The sequence below is a fragment of the Poromitra crassiceps genome, assembly GCF_964638095.1.
Source record: "Poromitra crassiceps genome assembly, chromosome: 11".
In the NCBI taxonomy this organism is placed as follows: Eukaryota; Metazoa; Chordata; class Actinopteri; order Beryciformes; family Melamphaidae; genus Poromitra; species Poromitra crassiceps.
The window spans coordinates 30,537,432-30,559,362 of NC_139643.1; the positions used below are offsets into that span (position 1 = coordinate 30,537,432).

The 21,931-nt window shown below is 43.6% G+C and overlaps 1 protein-coding gene across 1 annotated transcript in view; it reads right to left on the minus strand.

Annotated features, from left to right (window-relative positions):
* The window catches only part of col22a1 (collagen, type XXII, alpha 1), a gene marked incomplete at its 5' end in the record, with an annotated part of 53,804 nt that extends 32,833 nt beyond the window's left edge, over nucleotides 1–20,971 (minus strand). Inside the window, 14 exons of the mRNA XM_083646465.1 lie at nucleotides 388–441; nucleotides 551–604; nucleotides 703–756; nucleotides 3,762–3,800; nucleotides 4,117–4,179; nucleotides 4,298–4,342; nucleotides 4,503–4,613; nucleotides 5,600–5,680; nucleotides 5,797–6,072; nucleotides 6,406–6,529; nucleotides 8,808–8,919; nucleotides 14,920–15,000; nucleotides 20,200–20,766; nucleotides 20,881–20,971. Of these exons, the coding sequence (XP_083502591.1) occupies nucleotides 388–441; nucleotides 551–604; nucleotides 703–756; nucleotides 3,762–3,800; nucleotides 4,117–4,179; nucleotides 4,298–4,342; nucleotides 4,503–4,613; nucleotides 5,600–5,680; nucleotides 5,797–6,072; nucleotides 6,406–6,529; nucleotides 8,808–8,919; nucleotides 14,920–15,000; nucleotides 20,200–20,766; nucleotides 20,881–20,971 (1,752 nt within the window). The remainder of the gene's footprint in view (nucleotides 1–387; nucleotides 442–550; nucleotides 605–702; nucleotides 757–3,761; nucleotides 3,801–4,116; nucleotides 4,180–4,297; nucleotides 4,343–4,502; nucleotides 4,614–5,599; nucleotides 5,681–5,796; nucleotides 6,073–6,405; nucleotides 6,530–8,807; nucleotides 8,920–14,919; nucleotides 15,001–20,199; nucleotides 20,767–20,880) is intronic.
* Nucleotides 20,972–21,931: the final 960 nt, after the last annotated feature.

A 21,931-nucleotide genomic window follows, 5' to 3' on the forward strand; every position in this document is an offset into this window, starting at 1 on the left:
GCAGCATTTCCCATGTTTAATCAAAAGGGGGCGATCATTCCCTCCAGTCAGGCTAGGCCAGCCTGTCACAGTCCACTGGACAAAACCAGCACCCCTCCTCCTCCTCTGTCTCTTTCCCTGTCCAGCTGTTGCTTCAGCTAAAGGAAAGTCAACTGAGCTGGTTCCCTTTTTCACAGGAAATCGATAACAGGCTGAGAGGTAATTGTCCAGAAAAGTGTATACGTCCACTTAACGGAACAAGGGCGTCTCTGAGAGCGGTGCAGGCACACAGAATGTTGCCTCTGAGGGTTTTTTGTTTGTTTGTTTGTTTTTATATCAAAATTAAAATCCAACGATGTGCCCGGCGAATGCAGACTGATGGAAAATTTGATGACTATGTTTACCCACCTTTGCTCCACCTTGGCCTGGCAACCCTGAAGTACCAGGCAGTCCTGCTTCACCCTATTTGAAAAAAATAAATGTGGGAAAAAATATGAAAACATTTGCACATTTTACACATTTTGATCATGCCTACTTAAGTTATAAACATAAAAGAAATTGTAGTTCTTACTTTTTCTCCTTCGTCTCCTGGCAAGCCATCAATACCTGGCACACCACCGATTCCCTATCAGATGTGTAGAAACACATAATTAATATGGACGTCTTTAGGATTCAAAGTACAGAAATAAAGTCTCCACGCGTCCGTCTTCACAAGTGCCGCACCTTGTCTCCTTTTAGTCCGGGAGGACCTGTCAACCCTATGCTGCCTCTATCACCCTGTGAATAGAAAGCAAGTGTTTAATATGGATGTGCCTCAATACACAAGCATGCATGATGGGCGGGAATGCAGGCGACGATGACGTGCTGTCAGAACATCAACCTGGTAGCATCACAGAATATGGTTTAGTACAACAAAGTACACATGTTAACGATGAATTAATGGACTTGGATTAATTGGACTTGGATTAATTGAACAAAAACAGAACATGACAGTAGCATAACGACTTGCAGTGGTGGAAGAAGTACTTTTACCTAAGTAAAAGTAGCAATACAACAAGGTAAAATACTCCATTACAAGTAAAAGTCCATTCAAAATCTTACTCTTAAAAGTACTACGTAAGTATTTACAGCAAAATGGACTTAAGAGTATGAAAATAAACATACTCATTATGCAAACTGTTCCCATTAAGAGTTGTATCTTTCATACATTATTGGAATATTAATACTCATTTATTGGCATACATGTACATGTAAGCAGCATTTTGAAGTTGTCATCATGAAGCTATAATCTTAACAATGTAGCTATACTTTTGGGTAGTCTAATCTTTTCTTTCTTTTTTTTACAGATGATCAAATGCTTTAAATATAAAATAAAACAGATCTGAAAAGTAACTAGTAACTATATATAGCTGTGAAATAAATGTAATGGAGTAAAAAGTACTATATTTCCCTCTAAAATGTAGTGGCGTATAAGTACAAAGTAATATAAAATGGAAATACTCAAGTAGAGTACAAGTACCCCAAAATTGAACTTCTAGTGCAGTACTTGAGTAAATGTACTTAATTACTTTCCACCACTGCCGACTTGGGACAAAAGCAGAAAGATGAAATTATACATGGAACACAAAGGGTTATACAAGGCGACAAACACAAAAAAGGCATACGGTACACAAACAAAACTTTTGAGCAATGGCTCAAGAGCCAGGATATGCTAACTGCTGTCGAGAGGACCCGCTACGGTCAGGTCACGCGTCCAACCAAATACTCAAGGAACAATGGCTTCCCATTGTCTTTGAAAATGCCGCACTTTTGGTTTGTACACTGATGTCATCGTCGGTGCCAAGGAATCCCTTGGAATTTTCAACGCCGGACCCGTTGAAAAAGTAATGGCCTAAATTACACAGTACCACGTTGCCGTGCCCGCCGCACGACTTCATAAACCACTTTACAAGTAACAGCAGGCTGCCCTGTCATTATTTTGGGAGCTTATATCATTTTAACACAGGTCCCTTCTTTCATCACAGAGATTAGGAGAAGGTCCTTGCGCTGCTGTGCGCCATAATGAAGACGACATGATCTATAAAAACGTTACTTACAGGCTATGCGGGGAATTGCCTGTTATAGTCGGTAAAGATGCAATTAGAGGGAATCAGAAGGGGATGAATTCACTTTCACCCCGTGCGACTCTATGGCCGACATAGCCATGTTTAACCACAGCGTGGAGCCAACTTACGTCATTTTTTGCATTGAGTTTTAAAAAGTTAACAACAACGAAATTGCAGCTTTTCTCTGCTGGGAAGTGAAGACAGATGCTCATGCAGAAAAGTAACAGACAAAAAAGCAACAGGGATGCTGTGCATTAAAGTCTAATTTATCAATCTAATTTGTTATTTGTTTATTTATCAATAAACTGTTCAGCAAATATGGTGTAGAATAAAACTTGTGAAAGGAGGATCGCTATTAATCTGACTGCATTACTGCATTTTTCATGTGTTAAAACTCTAGTCTCTTTTTTTTTAGCTAAAGTGATTTGTGTGTCCACATGTCCATGATTTAAGAGCTTGTCATTGCTGTAAGGTGATATTCTAAAGTGAGGAGAGAGCTACACATGCACAGTGTTGGAGCGTTTTTGTACATCCCCTGTATCATCCACATGAATGTACGATACAGGTGCATTCTTGCTATTATTGCATCCAAAGCAGATAAGACAAAGTGGAGAAGCGAAAATGCTCATTGTGACCCTTTTTCCAGACCACTTGTGGTCATTTTAAATTAAAGACCCCCTAAAGTCATGTTTCAAGATGTATATAAAATACTTTACTTTGAATAATCATTTGTGTCTGATGGTTTTTCCCACAATTTATTTTTATATTATCTTGTTAAAATCTTTAAAATGACTTCACCTTTTTCTCCCTAACTAAAAAATCCAAAGCAACCAATCAGAGTTATCTAGAACCAATCACAGGATACAACACGGTATCAACACATTCTCACTCCCAACCCGTGAAGTGACGACAAGGGTTCCTGACCGATCTGCAGTATATGAAGAGTTGGCAGTGAGAATGTGCTGGGGGCTGGCTTTAACTGCTGAATACTGGACAGGGATTGGCTCCTGTATTCATGATGTCGAGAATCATGCTCTTTGATAACCGCCTTTTCAGTGAGCTGAGAGAAACTTTCCGCTTTCAGCAGATGATTGTGAAAACAGCCTTCTAGTGTCAAACTCTGCACAGACATCATTCTGCACAGTGAAGCTCAGACATTCAACTGAAGGAACAAGAAGAAAAACAGATTTTTGACTTTAGGGGGTCTTTAAGTATCCCTCTCTGGACATCTTGTACGATGCCTCGGATTTTGTCTGATGGAATAAATTATACTGCGAGGTTCCCAGCTGGCACTGCCAAGCAATACAGATGCCGTGATTTACACAGACTGTGTGGGCGTCCACGTGGGCCTGCCCTCTGTGCTACACATCCTCTGTGGTAACCTGTCCTGTAATTCTCACAATAACATAGCTACAGTATAAGCATTTTCCTAGCCACTCCCTTAGAGAGAAGGGAGAGGTGTACCGGTAATACCCTAAAAAAAGAAAAATTTGTCAGGAAATCAGATTTTTCTTTTTTGTCTACATCTCTGCCACATATACAGCGCACATGCAATATATAAATAAGGAAAGAAATATGTACGGAGACAAACATGTATTTGGGTTAAGATGTGAAGCCCATGCATTGTAGGGATTGTCAGGATTGTCAGCTTGCTCAGCAGGCGAAAGATTTTCTTACCTTCAGACCTCTGTCGCCTTTGACAGAGATTACTTTGCCCTGCAAATAATTAATCGACATGGATCAATTATTATCGAGGCGGGAAGAAAAGCAGAAGAGGATATAGAAGGAAGGCATGCAATCTGACATGACATAAAGACCTTTTTTTTTTATATAATTTATAACTATATCTAAATCTACTAAGAAAGTTTTTCTCATTGCATCAAAAAGTATCTGTCTGAAGCTCTGATCACTGCATTATGTTGAACTTCAATTAATCAGCTACATGCTAATTAGCTATTATCTGTCTTTCTGACAGCAGTTAATTAAGCTACAATTGTCCATGTAAATGAGCACAATTGAAGTTTTTTCATACAGTTTCTCCTTTTTCTCCTCTGAGGCCAGCGGGTCCGATGGCGCCCTGAAGGCCAGTGTCACCCTGAAAAGGTAGGCATGTTCACACAATGAAAAAGCACCACAAACAGCTGGGAAACAATTGGGGAGATGGAATATTTTGTTGCACACAAAATATTGCTTCAAAAGGAGCGGTAGATGACCTTTTCACCCGTGGGACCTGCAATCCCAGGTGCACCGATCTCTCCCTGTAGGAAACGGAAACATAGACGTCTTTCGAAAAGCCATGACATTAAACATATCCACTGATCTGTGGAAATGAGAACAATGGATGAAGTCTGCCGTGGAAAGGTTCAACTAAAGTATTGTATATAAAATCAGGCGACAGGTGCGTCATGGGGCTCTTACCCTATCCCCAGACGGGCAGGAACAGTTGACTTCAGAGCCTCTTTGCACCTCCTGTGGCGTAGGGGTGGGAAGCTCCAGTGGGGGGGCCTCTGTCACAACTTTGTTAGGGCACTGAAAACAAATGATGGGGAGGATAGCATGATTGTGTGAATGAGGTGGCATGAATATGCCGTGACATATTACTATAGATGGGTCACAACAGGCTCTGCCAAATCTAATAAATGGTAGCAGCAAGTCTCCTAAATTGTCACGTGACTCCAATAGAGTCAATTAGAAAGTCTCCTAAGTGGCCGTGTCTGTGGAAAACCATGGGCAAAACCCACGTGACAAAATGACAGGAAGTGAGTTGAAGTCGGGCGGTCTTGCTTGAATACCTGCTGCTGCGGTGAAAGTGGGGGCTTTTTGTTTTTTTTATTTTTTTGTTCTTTACAAAAGCCCCCTTGACTGCTGCCACAGCAGTGCAGCAGTACTGCAGCAAAGGGACCAAACAAAATGAGAAACAACTGTGTAGCTAACCATCTAGTCAGCTAACCATCACTCTTGTTCATCTGACTTGCATACTTGATGTATAGAAACTAGTGTTAGTAGAGGCTAGTATAGGTCACATGGCAAGTTAACATTAACATCCATGTCTTTGGCAAATTAGCCTGCTGACTATCTCTAACCTCTGCCGATCCGGGGAGAGTTGTAGACTAAAACATACTTCCTCCGATACATGTGCAGTCGCCAGCTGCTGCTCTACACCTGACAGCGAGGAGATTCACCGGCAGGCCGTAGCACGTGGGAGGATCACACTATTGCCCCCCCAACCGACCAGAGGATGCAGCGACCATGACACATACCCTTAATCCACCTTCCCACCTGCAGACATGGCCAATTGTGCCTGTATGAACGCCTGACCAAGCCAGAGGTAACACAGGGCACGAACTTGGGATCCTCGTGTTGCTAGGCAGGGAATCTCCTGCTGCTCTACCCGGACAGATCTCCCTTGTTCTAGCCCAGTTATTATAAATTGAAACACTGCAAAGCCTCTCCAGTCATCTTGGGTTTGGTTTATAACCTTGTCTAAAAAGGTACAGAAAATGTACAATACTCACGGGTCCATTGGGTAGATCGCAGCAGGTTTCCAGCTCTGCGTGCTTGGAATCGCAGTAGATCATCATCCTCTGGAGGTCAAACTGCATGGACAGAGGCATACAGACATATAGCATCTCCAGAGCCAAACCAAAATGAGTCACTGTAACTCATAACGGTCACTAATGTGAAGTTACTACACATGAGCGTACGGACTCACATCGATTGGCACGCTGTCATAGAGCCTCTTTCCGATGACGGTCTTCCCTTGGATATCGATGTCCTCCCTGTCTTCAATGGGCAGGGTCTGGATGTGTTTGCAGTCCAGGTACAGAGACACAGACTTGGCCTCCACGCTGAGGGCGATCTTGTGCCAGTTGCGGTCAAACAGGTTGTCGACTTCGGCGTTCTTGAACACAGCTCTAACGGCATCCTTGGTCAGTCCAACAGCATTGTACTCCACGTCCTTGTTCTCACCGTCCAGGCGGATAGATACCTGATGAGTCACAGTCAGGATCATGTTAATCACTACAGTTTGAGAAATATGGCCATGGTTTGTGTAAATTTTAGCTTAATATTGAAAGTTACAAGTTACTTTCTGGCATTAGAATTAGATAAAACAAGGTTAAAAAATTGACATACTCGGGACTCAGAAGTCCTTTTTAAATTTTTGGCTGGTTTGACACTGGTAAATAATTCCACGTTTTGCACCCATTCATTTAAAAAGGAATAGTCAGTGAGCTGACCCTGAATTGACTTGCCCTGTAATTGGCCAGATCTGGAAACATAAATAGTCAAATCTATTCCTATTTACGTTTGGCCTACCCACCTGTGGGATTCCATATTTGTCAAAGACCTGCCAGAGGTACCAATCTTCACGTCGTGAGGTTTTCCTAAACTTGAATGTTGTCACAAAGGCGTATTCATCTGGCAGACCTTGAGGAAACACATCTCTGTGGAATAAAAGCACATTGTCATTGGCAATATAAAGCCCGCTATTATTTTACTTTAACAGATAGTTCTGATCCTCAGCTATGATTGGCCGGGATGCATTCAAAGACGTTGTAAAACACATAATAAACACGTATTCTACTGCTAGGCAATAAACACTATATTGCTTAGCAGAAGGATAAGCTTTTAAGATTTTTAGGATTAATTTTAGGATTAATTTATTAGATCTTTTGAACTTTTCCTTTCTTTCTTTTTTAAATATAATTATGTGTACCACAATTTTATAAAAGCAGTAAGCAACTGGACACTGTGATTTAGAGCACTTTTTTTTTATGATATACTGCTATATAAATAGGCCAGTAGAAATCTGGCTCTGTCTGAAGCTGACTGACTGACTCACAACCCGTACAGTATGTCTGTCTGTCTGTATCCCCCTCCCCCCTATCCCCCCCGCCCCCGCAACACCCCAGCAGGGGCCTGGAGATCTACTGTAGACTGCGTGAACATGCTTTGTGAACAAGCAGCAAACTAGAAAACCAGCTGGACCTGACTCTGTATCACCCTCTGCCCAGAAGCACTGTGCTGACCAACTGGCCCCAGTGTTCACTGAGATTTTCAACACCTCACTGGAAACCTGCCATGTACCAGCCTACTTCAAGACATCAACTATAATTCCCCTCCAGAAAAAAGATAAGGCCCTCGGCACTTAAAGACTAGAGACCCGCCGCCCTGACCTCTGTGCTCATGAAGTCCTTCGAGCGTGTTGTCTTGTCATACCTTAAATCCACCCCGTAGTTTGCCTACAGAGCCAACAGGTCTGTATACGATGCCATAAACATGGCCCTCCACTCCATCCTCATGCACCTGCACACTGCAGGAACCTATGCCAGTATCCAGTTCACCTGCACACTGCAGGAACCTATGCCAGTATCCAGTTCACCTGCACACTGCAGGAACCTATGCCAGTATCCAGTTCACCTGCACACTGCAGGAACCTATGCCAGTATCCAGTTTGTGGACTTTAGCCCGGCCTTCGACACGATCATCCCAGCCCTGCTGCAGGAGAAGCTCTCCCAGCTGGGTGTGCCCGACTCCATCTGCAGATGGACCACAGACTTCCTGACTGACAGGAAGCAGCATGTGAGGCTGATAGACCGACTTCCGGTCTATGAGCACCGGTGCCGCTCATCTTGGACGGAGACAAGTCTGAGTACAGGCAGGCATGGGAGCTGAACATCAGAGCTCTCACCAAGGAGGCACAACAGAGGATGTACTTCGTGCGGCAACTGAAGAAATTCAAAGTGCCAAAGTGCACTTATACACCTCCATCGTTAAGTCCATCCTTACCTCCTCCATCACCGTCTGGTACGCTGCTGCCACTCTCAAGGACATCAACAGCCTGTAGTGCATCATCAGCTGTGCTGAGAAGGTGATTGGATGCAACCTGCCATCCCTTCAGGACAGGGGGGGCTCATAAAATCATGACCGACCCCTCCCACCCCAGACACAAGCTCTTTGAAATGCACCCCCTCGGCAAGAGACTGACTGAGGTCTGTCAAGACCAAAACCTCTCGCCACAAGAACAGCTTCTTCCCAACTGCCATCGGCCTCAGCAACAAGGCCCGAAAGCCCCCTCTACTAAGGACTCTACCAAGCCCCCCCCCCTCTACCCCCTAAGCACAGTTGAATCCCCGCATTGACATGAGCCCCCCCTCCCCCATCATATGTCACGTTACAGTAGCAGCAGCTGGACTACACTCATTACATTAAAGTATTAGAGCTGCTTCTCATACCAGAACTTTCGACTCCATTAGATTACTCTTCTTGTTAGCTACATCGCACACCGCTTGGACTTGGATTTAATGCCTATTTAACATGGACTGTAAATTCCTATTCAACGCCTACTTAACAATCCTATTCGTGTATATATTGTATATATTGTACTGCACTTGCAATTTTGTGATTTTGTCTTTTAGTTATTTTCTTTTTATCTCTGAATATTGATATGACCGCTAAGCTGCATACACTAAGACAAATGCCTCGTATGTAATCTTGGATAATTTGTGGCAATAAAAGTGACTCTGATGGATGAAAGAAAGAAAGAAAGAAAGAAAGAAAGAAAGAAAGAAAGAAAGAAAGAAAGAAAGAAAGAGCCACATCGCCGATGATTGAACTGTCTTTACAAATATTCTGAAATAAACAAATGAGACATGTAATTTATGTTTGATTATGTGATTATGTTCGATTTCAGCAATTCTGCCTCTAAGAGTGGTCACTTACTCCGTTTGCTGTACAATTGGCATAGTCCCAAGGCGAACATACGAACTTTGGCCTTCATCAGCTTTGGTTCCCAAAATGTCTCTCACATTAAAGTAGTCCATCAGGTCAAACCCTGCAGAGATAGGGGAAAATAGCCTTAGTTGAACTCTAGACACACACATGCCTACATACATGACACACATGCTTGTGCACACGCACAAACACACACACCTACACATACACACACACACTCACAAAGAGGCAAAAAGCATTAAGTCATATAGCAAAAAGCATACAAGCACTAAGTCATATGAAGTTGAGTTGTCCAGATTTCTTGGGGATGCCAATGTTTAATTGGGTCAGTCCTGCCACACCCTATAAAGCAAATTTGTTTGTGGCCTTTTGGATCAAACTTGAACTCACATTATTACTGAATAAATGGGGGAAAACAGTTTGTTTGCCATTCAACATTTGTTAGATATGCTGCCAGAAGAAGAAGAAAAAAAAGTTACCATATGCAGCTATGTAAGCTCTAGTCTAGTGTGTGTGTGTGTGTGTGTGTGTGTGTGTGTGTGTGTGTGTGTGTGTGTGTGTGTGTGTGTGTGTGTGTGCGTGCGTGCGTGCGTGCGTGTGTGTGTGTGTGTGTGTGCGTGCGTGCATGTGTGTTGAGCTAGAGCATCTGATGTGAAGTGGCGAAGCCACAGACCAGATTTAGGTGGTTTAGAAAGGACACTCCCTTGTGTGACAAACAAGTGCTGTAGCTATGGCGATGCCAGCAGGAACCGGGCTTGTCCTGCTGCCAGTTGATCCATTTGATCTCACTGAAAGCTGGTGGTTATGTTGTGCAGATAGAGCATTACTGGACGCTTAATGCCAGAGTGGGTCAAGTGGATGATGTCAGCCTTGGTATGCTCTGGCATGATGTGTGTGCAATGGACCAAAATGGACTTCCGGTGGGTATAATAACACCAATGCACGACTCATCATTGTCTGGACCGTCGGCAGAGGAAAGCGACATCTTATAAAAGGCGGTAATGTGAGAGTCTTGCCAAAGCTTAGTGGATGTCTTTGGAAATAGCCTGGAAACAGGTGGCAGTGCACAGCACACGGCAGGGCAGGCTATGCCATTAGCAACAGAGTAAAAAATAACATTAAAAACAAGGGCCTCATAACTGAGAGGACCAGCAATCCCCCACAGACATTACATTACATTTACATTACATTACGTCATTTGGCAGACGCTTTTATCCAAAGCGACTTACAATAACACACTTTTTGTCAGCAATAGAGCAATCGACTATGGAGCACAGTCTATGACAACTACAAATCCTGAAGGAACAGTGGTACGAGTTTAGTTTAGGATTATTTTATTATTTTATTTTTTTAATAGAAAGAGAGAGAAAGAAGTTAGATCAAGAAGGGCCCAGACGGAGCCTGAAAAGGTGAGTCTTTAGTCTTTTCCGAAAGATCGGCAGTGATTCAGCAGTCCTGACCGAAGGTGGAAGCTCGTTCCACCATTGGGGTGCCAGGGACGAGAAGAGTCGAGATCGGGATGAGCGACTTTTGAGCGCCCGTAGCGAAGGAGGGGCGAGGCGCCCTGCACTGGTGGAGGAGCGAAGGGAGCGGTGAGAGGTTTGGAACCTGACCATAGATTGCAGGTACAGGGGAGCTGACTGGTGTACTGCCCTGTAGGCCAGTACCAGTGTCTTGAATTCTTGAGCGTCTGTACATGACAGACGCTCTGTCTGTCATGAAGGCCACCAAGCGTCTCAGATGCAGAGTTGAGGCAGAGTATGTGGTCGTTTGAAATAATAATACTCGGTTATCAGTTACTTTTTAAAATTAGAAATCTCATTACTTTTTCATATAGTTTCTTTTCTTTTCTTTATATATAGAGAAGTGAAAAAAACAACGCTAAGAACCGAGCATTTTAAAACGACCAACAATACACTTGGCAGCACAAGACCTTGTACAGCATGTTTCTGAAGTGGGGAATGAAAAGGACTCCGGCAAGTTACAAGTTACTTTCGATACTGTAGTGTGCATGTATTGCTTTAAGACCGTTTGTTACTATAATCTGTTGCGGTTGCTGGTTCACCGAGTAAGTTACTCTTAGTAAAGGAGTAGCTTTGTAAGGAAAGTTCAGGGAAGTAATGAAGTAAAGTAAGTAATTACTCATAGAAGTAACTTTCCCCCAGCACTGCTAAGTTGCTACTGAGCACTGGTGATCCTATTGGACACACAATTCCAGCGACTGATGTTTTGCTAGTCATCAGTATTGGTGATAACCTGACTCTGCCAGACGGGGGAGGTAATACCGCCCCCATCTGGCAGTGTCAGGTTATATTGGTGAAGGGGTTGGTGGGAGAAACCATGCAGCTGTCGGCTCTCCTGGCCCTGTGTTCCCTGTGTGTCACACCATGCGGGTGCACCGTGCTCCCCGCGCTGATCCTGTGGCTGTTTGCGACGATCTGAGCACAGACCTGTAATTTGGACTGGCAACGGAGAGTGTATAATCAAAGAGGAAAAGTTATTTTGGATAGCCGAGATCGACCAATGGGGGGGGATCTGCGGGGAAAGCCAGATGAGTTCACTGACTGGGAAAGGCCAAGCGCATGCACATGGCATTCTTTTGATCAGAGCAGATGGCAACGGGCGTGCAGTAGACAGCGAGGCCGGAGCCGCAAGCACACTATGGTCTCCTCTGTCTGTTCAGGACCTCTGGGGTCAGAGACAGCCCGACCCAGTGTGACCCAACCCGCAGCTGATAATCAGTTGCAAGTCTTGAATCACAGATACTGCAGCATTTGTGGTGTGATTATAAGTGGGTGCCTACAGGAGCCGCTACTGTGTAGCTGTAATGACGATAAGTACTGTTTGTCTAAGCGCTTCACTGTATGGAGAGAAAGTCTCTACGCGCTTCGCCACAAATTGCTAATGCTAAAACCTGTTCCTTGTGTCTTTGATTTGCTTTACTCAAGTGCACTTGACGTTGTATTCCTTTAGGCTAGCCCACAGTTACAGACTTCTTCCAAGAGTTTGGCAAACTCAGGAGAACATGTTGAGAGCGTTATAACAAGACTTTTTGATGTAAAGGATCTTTAGAACACGCACAGACCCCATTTTACAAGATTTGGTCCACTCCCAAGAAACCGCATTGGAAGATTTGTTGCTGTTTGATTTGATGCAGAAATACATTAACAGTAGTAATAGCAAAACCTATAATCAAAATCCTTGTACATACTCTTGCTGTACCAACACCTAGGGGTGACACGGTCTGGTGAAAAGGGTAACAAGCAGACAACCGTGAAATAGCACAAATCAAATTAAAACTGGTGGTTTCTTGGAGAGAGAGAAACTTTTTTTCATATACGCAATTTTCGATGTTGAAGAACACACTCATAACAAATAACTGTTTTAGGATATCTAAATACTTGCTAGCAAACTAAGCTTGTTCAGGGAAAACCAAGCTTGTTCACCAACATTGAGGGCAATTTTCTCTGAATGTTGCTTTTAGGAGTACGGACATTCAAATAAGCATATCTCCTTCAACTCTTTTCAGATTTAAATGTACTGTATGACACATCATTTGAAGTCTTACAATCTGCACTTTCATAATCTGTAAAAGACTGAAAAATTACCATGGCCTACATGTTACCCAAAACACCAGTCCCTGGCAAGGAAAGAATAGTCAAATTAAAATATTCTACATTTTGCTAGGGACCTGCTGTAACCCCCCCTCAAGGACCACTGGTGGTCCCCGGACCCCACTTTGGAAACAGAAGCCATTAAGAGCTTACATCATAAAAGTAGCCACGTCTTTAAATTGTGTTAAACCACTGGTCTGTTCTTGTGAGATGCATTATTTTGTGTGGCTGGTTCAATGCAAGCATATAAATCAATACAGTGTATATTTATGTTGTATGCCTTGTTTACCTATAGCTTTAATTTACAAAAAAGGGATTGCTGTGGTGAAAAGAGTTGGATATCGCATTGGACTTGGAAAGACAAAACACACCTCGACAGATTCATTCACATTTATAGCAGTGTTACTTGAGAGCACAATTGCTAAAGTTCTACAACTGCTACAACAGGGTTTCAGTGATTTGTGCAGATTTGTCTTTATGCCTTTGCCACTCAGAGGCAACGTTTCACCACGTAATTAGCACTGGCATTGAGGAGAGGTTAGAGTGGGTATGGTGGGTATAATAGGTTATAGTGTCTCGACAGTGGGAGAGCTGGGAAAAGATGCTGTCGTCTCCAATCAATTGAAGCAGTGAATTTCGGAGGGTGAGAAATGTCACCACCATGATTATATACATTTCTGACATTTCTCAGAAGCCTCCCATAGCCCAACAGCAATGGTTTCAGTGTTTTTCTTTTGTGTGTCCCATAATGGTAAGTTGGTATACATTGGTACAGGATACAGTTGTGGGCAGAAAACACTGAATACTTGGAATTGTTTGGCCTAAAACTGGACAAATGTAAAGATATTGGATACTAGGCATCTGGGTAGTGGAGAGGTAAAAGCACTCGCCTACAACCGCGGAGACCCGGGTACAATTCCCGACAGCGGTACTTTCGGCTTGGTCAGACGTTCCTACAGACACAATGGCCTTGTATTGTGGGTGGGAAGCCCGTGGGGTCGGTCGGCTGTTTGTCTTTATTTTATTTTTAATTCACTTTTATATATATTTTTTCTCTTGTATGACCTACCGTACTCATGATGGGACTGGACTCTGCATAAGCCCCCTGGGCATCCCTTCTCTCCCAGCACTAGGCGATCATTTTATTTCTTTATGGGCAAAATCAAATCAAAATCAAAACTGGGGGGAATAGCGTGATTTTCCCACGTGCTACGTCCTGCCGGTGAAACTCCTTGCTATCAAGTGAAAAGAAGCGGCTGGCGACTGCACATGTATCGGAGGAAGCAGGATGACTAGTCTCCCCAGATGGGCAGAGGGGGTGGAGCAATGACCGGGACAACAGGGGGAATTGGCCAAGTACTATAGAGAGCCAAAGCCACCCCCACTTCCAGGTTAGGCATATGAACCAAGGGATTCATTGCATCCGCCATTTTATCATTTTAATTGGTTGAACCAAGCGATTCAGCTATATTTAGAATCAGGAGAAACTACTGTATATAACATTGCACTCGGACCAAAACAAAATTGGTCCGAGTGAAATGTTCTATGCTCTCTCCTGATTCTAAATATAGCTGAATCGTTTTTTACACGCATTTTACGAAATTTCTGTGGGAAAATGAATGGCGGATGAAATCCCTTGGTTCATATTCATATGCCTATGGTCGTGACTTTGGCTCTCTATAGTACTTGGCCAATTGGCTGGCTCTCTATTGGGAAGAAAATGGGAGAAAATAAAAAAAATAAAAAATGAAAAATTGAAAAATTGCATACTAGTACAGAAGATCTGTCAGCAGCTTTGATACAAATGTTGGTCTCTGTATCAGCCTTCAAAAAACCCTATCAGTCTAACCTAATCCACTGAACACTGAATATCTGATCAGTGTGCCGGCCAAGTGCATCAACACTGAATTGTAAAACACTGCACCTACTGCAGTGACATCTCCTTCCAAGTCCTACATAGCAGGAGTCAAACAGTCATACCTTATGTGCCTGTTTTTTCTATTAGTGTGATGGATGTGGGTGGGAGACATACACAGGAACTCATATCCCCAAAAGACACTCTTATAACAACATTGGGCCTATCTGGATAAGCACTATTCAAGATTTCTGAGAAACCTTTAACAAGCTTGAAATGACAAATAATGGAGAATGTGCTTCATTCTTATGAAAACTAGTTTAACTGCTGAGAACAGTCCCGTGTTTTTCCCCCCGTGATCTGACTGTAAAAAAAGATGTGCGTTAAATACATTCCTTGAGGTCATAGCGCTAATAAAATACAAACAAATTCATTTTACCATCTGGACAAACTTGGAGAAAAATGTCTCTGTGATGCAAATTAGTTTATATTGCGTATAGCCTTGCATTTAGAAAGTCTTGTCATCGACTTTCTTTGTGTGGGGGAAAAAATTCGAATTTAAGTAGTCTGAAAAGTCGGTTGAAAAGTACTCCCAACACTGAAGGTCACGAAAGCAGGCGTTCTCACTCACCTGGGACCTGTTGAAGACCAAAACTGGTGCTGTTGGGCTTAAACCGATCAGGTTGTACCTTCATGTTTGGACACAGCACATCTGAGGAGAAAGGACAATCATTTGTTTACATTACATTACATTACATCATTTGGCAGATGCTTTTATCCAAAGCGACTTACTGTACAATATCACATTTTGTCAACAGTAGAGAACTACACAATCTATGACAGCTATGACTTTTTGAAGGAATAGAGTAACACGTAATACGTAGAAAGTAGTTTGAGAAGGAATAAATAACATTAGTTGGATTTATTTAATTTTTTGGAGAAGAGAAAGAAAGATGTTAGTTCAAGAGTTTAAAGTTTTTTTTTATTTTATTAAAAAAAATAGAACAATAAACATACAAGACAGACTCAGATACAGGAAAAGAAGAGGGAGAAAAAAAGACATACATCTTTAACATTTAGCATTGTAACGTGGTGCTACCAGCCGCGTAAGGTGCTTATGTGCTTGTAAGCACTTGTGCATGGGATCCTACACAAGGGGTCCATGGGAAACCAGACGGGCAAGCCGTCCATCACCCCTAACCTCAGTCACTAGTCATTCTTAACCTCGTCAAAGTAGGCCAAAAACGGGTCCTAGATAGTTGAGGACTTTCTAAACGAGTTGGCTCTCAGGAACCTGAGTCTCTCCATCTGTATAACAGAGATCATGTCCATCAGCCACAGCTGAAAAGAAGGAGAAGAGAAGGACTTCCATTCCTTCAAAATGAGTCTTTTGGCGACAGTTGTCCCCAGTGTCAGAGATTGCTGCACAGCTGTAGGGAAGTTCAGAGAGGACTCCGAGCAGCCGAAGATGGCGAGTTCTGCCTCCGGCTGTAGGGTTATTTTGTAGGCCTTGGAGTATCAGTCAAATATTTTGGCCCAGAATCGCATTGAAAAGGTGTGTTTTTAGTCTTCGCCGAAAGATGTTTAGTTAGACGAGCTATAAGTGAGAGGAGAAACCATCACACTGGATTGTTCATTGGGGACCTTAGGACGGTTGAACAGAAGGGAGCTGTTCACACGCTTTTATTGGCCGGCTTGTATCTTACGGAGTTCGCTTTTGGAAATCTAATTGCATGTTGTTGTTTTAGTGCTACATTTTACAGCATGCAGCCTTTCAGAGGCTTTATGAGGAGTTTGATTGATTGGGTACCATGTGTAGGATTGTTTTAGGTGGTGGGAATCTCATTGAAACTGACCCTTTGGACTGATACGTGATCTGCAGAGCTGTGCCACAGACAGACTGCCCCCTCGTCGTCTGGGGGCGGGGGGGCAGACTGCCCCCCCGTCGTCTGGGCCTGGGGGTGGGGGGCAGACTGCTTGAAGTAGAGCAGGGGCCACATCCACAGGTCCAAGAGGTAACAGTTTTAGATTTCCACACCCGCATATTTCAAAAGCTTGGCTGATCTACTGTAAGCAATGCCAGTGGTGACAGTGAGAAAGGCAAAACGGTCTGGATAAGTTTACATTGGCAGGGTTTTCTTTTCTATTTGTGTCAAGATGCCAGCTTCACTACAGTACTAAAGAACATGGATACGAAACATGTTTTATTTAACGAGAAGTAAACACTGGCTTAGAGACTGCGATTTGATGGTTTTTACCACTGCGCTGCCGGGATCAGGGGATGGAAAAGTCAGGACAGGCACTCAGTCAGTCAATCACTCAGTCAGTCATGGATGTTTAGTGAGTTTAGTGGGGAAAGGGTCATAGCTAGGGATAGCTAGCTGCCCCCCACCCCCAGCTAGGTCATAGCTAGGGATAGCTAGCTGCCCCCCACCCCCAGCTAGGTCATAGCTAGGTGTAGCTAGCGGCCCCCCCCCCAGCTAGGTCATAGCTACGGATAGCTAGCTGCCCCCCACCCCCAGCTAGGTCATAGCTAGGGATAGCTCCTCCTCCTCTGCTGCTGCTTCACTCAGGTGTGCAGGTATGCATTTGCCACATGCCAAATGCAGGTATGTATTTGTCACAATGTAGAGTAAGCTAAGCAGCCCCCCCCCCCTTCCCCAAGAGAAAGCAGCAGATCTAGGGGAAGCACTGAATAATGATGACACACACCCCCCTCCTCCATGCCAAAGTTCAAGGTGCATTTTGGATGCTGCCGTCATACTGTACCTACTCTGTTTACAGGATCAACTTATATTGAATATAAGTCCAAAAATGTGTTTGTGTCCTCCTGACTGCGTGAAATAGACAAATATCTGTTGGTGAAATGTCATGAAGTAGTCAGACACCCAAAGTGCCCTAGCAGATCATCTGACAAACATGTACTATCAAACCCTGTAATTGTCTTAAATCACAGCCATAAAAAAATGTCACGTCAAAGAGGCTTTTAATTTATTATGAGGACGGCTCTGTTGACATGGCTTGTTTTGCTGTTCCATGCGTGCATAGTGGCCAAATCAAAGAAGCTAATTTAAACAAGCAAACAGTAAACATGTCGTCCCCCACCAGTGATGCAGTTCCTTGGGTCAGTCAGGAAAGAAAAAGGGTTTTGGACAAAATTCAACATGGCGGAAATACTTGTGGGCGGAAATGGGAGTGGCCTATACGGATGGATGCAGAATGAACCAGGGAATCCAGGGAAAGTGGAATTTTCATTGTGGCACATACAGTTCAGAAGTTGTAGGGCAAAGCGTAAAGATGCTATAGCGCCACCATCTGGTCGACACATGGTGTCTGGTCTTCCTGAGTAGTGGGGCCATCGGAACACACCTGCCAAAAGTTGTTGCTCTGGGATTTTACATCAGGGCATTTGGGACATCACTGTGTGACAGATGGATGGATGGACGGACGCCCCGGGCCCGATGCATCGTATCCCCCTTGGTCTCTGACCGACAAAAACTGTCAATATTCACAATATTCACTCTTTGATAATTCATTTGATAATTATCTACATTTCACATGGTTTATTTCTGACTTCTGCTGTACTGTAGCCTATATTTTGTCCTTGTTTATGCCTGTATCTTGGGTTGGTTTGTTTAAAAGTGAAATTGAAGGAGTGTCTGTTTTCTACTGTCTTAAAGTCTTTTTAAAGTGATAATGGACGGTCTTCAGATCCCCGCAGGGACAGTTTATATTGTTTATAAAGGCAGCCAGTCTACCAAACATTACAACTCTGTGAATGAATGAGAGTGCGTCACTCACTCCTTTTACAGAAGGTGCAGTAGCTGCACCCTGAGACTTCCCATGAGCCTTAGCCGAGCTCCTCCCTGCATCTGGGGCCCTAAAGCTATAATTTAGAGATTCGCCTGAGAGTTAAAAATGGAAGCAATGTAAAGCGTGGACTTTAGAGTTGAATATCTCACACAGGTCCATAGTATCAGCAGAAACACAATCATTACACACCTAACAACAACTGCAATGAATGAACCGTTTACACTGTTTGCAGCCAGAATGAGTTTAATTGTTCACCCCTGCTATTACCTGCAACTGCAAGTCAGATGACGCCTTCAATTTGTTATAACATCCGTCTTGCACAGCGACTTTAATTCTGGAGTGCTGTGTCACGGGCAAAAATATGGGTCATGTGAGGTCAAATGTGTGATGCTATGACCTAGTTTTCTCAACTTGCCTTCTGCTCATCAACCAAACTAGGACAGAATAAATAAAGTGTCCGTTTTTAAACGTATAGATTGAAAGGTGAAAACATTTAACGTGGACGTTGAACGGGCTGTACTGGACCCACTTGAAAGATTAGAGCTATAATTTTCTGAGCAAAAATAACTTGAGCATTGCTCAGCGAGCCAGTTGTGCTGACCACTGATATACTTAGAGATGCACTCGTGGTGATTTTAGAGATTACAGAATGAAAACACACTGCATAACCATGAAACTTTCCTTCAGTATAAATTTAGCCAACGGATAGCTCTACACATATAACTTGCTGTACAGCATGTGTCATGGTTAACGTTAAACTGAGACTACTTTATTATATTCTTATTACACGTTACATTATATATTCTTTAGTACATGTATATGATATACAATATCTTTGACAATGTCACCAGGCCGGCAAAAAGTCGTTTAAATTGTGATTATTCACTCTTCAGTGTGAGAGTGACTACCAGTAGCTAGAAGTAATTAATGCCACTTGATTCCATGTTTCCTTTAGAGGTAAAAAAAAAATATATTTATATTTTACTTGATTTGATTATTTTAATGTACCGTAATGCAATTCACTTATTCTTTTATATGATTTTTTATCTTTTTCACTTTCAATGCTTTTAATGTTTTATGTAAAGCACTCTGAATTGCCTTGTTGCTGTAATGTGCTATATAAATAAACCTGCCTTGCCTTGCCTTATTGACTCCTTTATCGGCAGATTGGAATCTATGGTGTCAAAGACCAAGGTCAAAGGTTAAGGGCTTTCAAATAAATCTAAAAGCTGCCTTTGGAGTGCAAGTGCTTCAGTTTCACTCTCCGAGTCTGTTAAATAAGAATAAAGGCTTTCAACAGTGTGAACTGATTCTTCTGTCAGGGGATGTTTTTTTTTTTGACACGAGCCAGATTAAAGTGAGAGTTAAGTTTGTCAATGCTTATCTATGTACTAAACCATGTAATCATGTCATTTCCGCTGCTGTATTTACTGTTTGCGGGAAGGACTTCGGGCATCCTTTTCTTTCCTGTCCGGCTAATTTTAGGTAGGAATTCAAACGCTGGATTGCAAAGCATCCATCTTCTCCATGAAAACACATACAGACGAGACGACACATACACAGATGCTTTTCCACACAACTACTGGAGAACATCAAACTCATTTCTTTTGTTTGGCAGATGTTGTTTGTTTTTCAGCCAATTTATTTATAATGACTAAATAAAACGGCGTCAGATTATTTTCTCAACCTGTGTGTGAGTTTCTTGGTGCACTCTGGAAAAAGCATTGAGGTTAGGATAACGCAGGCTTTCCAGTGCTACACACCTCCGCACCAGAGCAGTCAAAAAGGCAGCTCCACCACAGAAATGTCCTGGTTAGAAAACTGTCATTTACAAGCCAGTTTGCGCAGCGCCCACCTCGCACAATTTATATTCTGACAGCAGCATGGAAGTAAGGAAAGAGGAGCCATATAGTCCAGAGGAAGTCAGTGATACTACAGTACGCATATGGGGTTGGGGTGGGGTTCCGTGGTTAAGGGTTAAAATAAGAGTCAAATTTGATTAAATACAGTAGAGAGTTAGGCAGGTCTACCACTTCAAAAAGACAACTGCGGTATGCAAACTGAGTGATGTTGGCAGTGGGCCTGATTGGTGACTTACTCTCACAGAGCCGCCTCCTCAGCCTGCCCCTGATCTTGTCAATGGCGTTGAAGTCCGTCACGTGGAAGACGTGGGCATTCTTTGGCTCGGCAGCGATCTCCTCCAGCTCCACTTTGAGTGCCTCCCCGATGCCCACGGCGAACATCCTGATCCCCGCTTTGGCGGCGGCCTTGGAGGGCTCCAGAACATAATCCTGGCTTCTGCCGTCCGTAAGGAGGATGGCCACCTTCTGAAAGCCCCTGCCCGCGGGCCTCGCCCCGTTCCGCTCGGTGAAGATGTTGGTGGTGGTGTAGCTGATAGCGTCCCCGGTCATTGTATTTCCCCCCAGGTAGCGTATGTTACGGGCAGCTCGCTTCACCTCCTCCAGGGTCCTATGTCGCCCCAGAGTGAACTCAGTGGTGGGCCTGTCACTATATCGAACCACAGCCACTCTCGTCTTGTCAGGTGCCACGTCAAAAGACTCCACCAGGTTGGCCACCCACTGCCTGATCTTCTCAAAGTTCTCCTTGCCCACACTGGAGGAGGTATCCAAGATAAACGCCAAGTCATAGTGGACATTCTTACACCCTGTAGTGGGTAGACAGGTTGAAAGAAAATTACACATGAGGACGTTTACTACACACAGTAGGCTCTAGCAGTCATGCTACTGTATCTCTGTATGTTTAACCTTGATGGTCTTACCTGCCCTCTGTGCTTCCACTCTCTCTCCTGAGAGCGTAACGGCCAGGATGACCAAGACCAGGGTAATCCTAAATCCCATCCGTAATTCCATCTCGGCCTTGATTTGTTTCTTTTTCGTTTAGGTTATTACCACCATCAAGTTTTCCTATCTGTGAAGAGGTTAGTGGAAATATCAACAATTCATTACATTTTCTCAATGAAGTTGTCACCACTGTAGAAGTCATCCATTGTGGATATATCCTGTATCCATCTTAAATCTAGTGGATATCTAATGAGTGGTTGCTAGAGCATTCCTTGCACCTTCCACACTCTGAAAAACAAATGAACAGAATTTGTTTTATAAATAATTTCTCTCCAATAAGGAACAAGTGGGGCATCCAGCGGGTAGATTCCCTGCCTACCAACACGAGGGTCGCAGGTTCGAGCCCCCGCGATGCCTCCGGCTTGGTCGGACGATTGTCCATGTCTCTGTCTACGGGTGGGAAGCCGGATTAAGGGTATGTGTCCTGGTCGCTGCACTAGTGCCTCCTCTGGTCCGTCGGGGCGCCTGTTCGGTGGAGAGGGGAACTGGGGGGAATAGCGTGATGATCCTCCCACATGCTACAATACGTCCTGCCGGTGAAACCCCTCGCTGTCAGGTGAAAAGATGCGGCTGGCGACTGCACATGTATCAGAGGGAGCATGTGTCTAGTCTACAACTCTCCCCAGATCGGCGGAGGGGGTGGAGCAACAACCAGGACAGCAGGTGGAATTGGCCAAGTAATTGGGGGGAAAATGGGAGAAAAATCTGAGGGAAAAAAAGGAACAAGTGCACGAAGCACTTCCTGTAGTACAAGAAGCTAGTAGATACAAGCTGGGCTAATTTGCAATGACTTCTTTATTCACTATAGGGACTGGTGAAAATCTGATTTAAAGCTGCACTAGTCAAGATATTTATGTACAGTAACAACACACTATATATAATACAACATGAACTCATCTTATCAGACTCAATCACAAATTGGGCCTGCAACAAGAAAGAACATCCCATCCCCACTGAGACACCCATTCA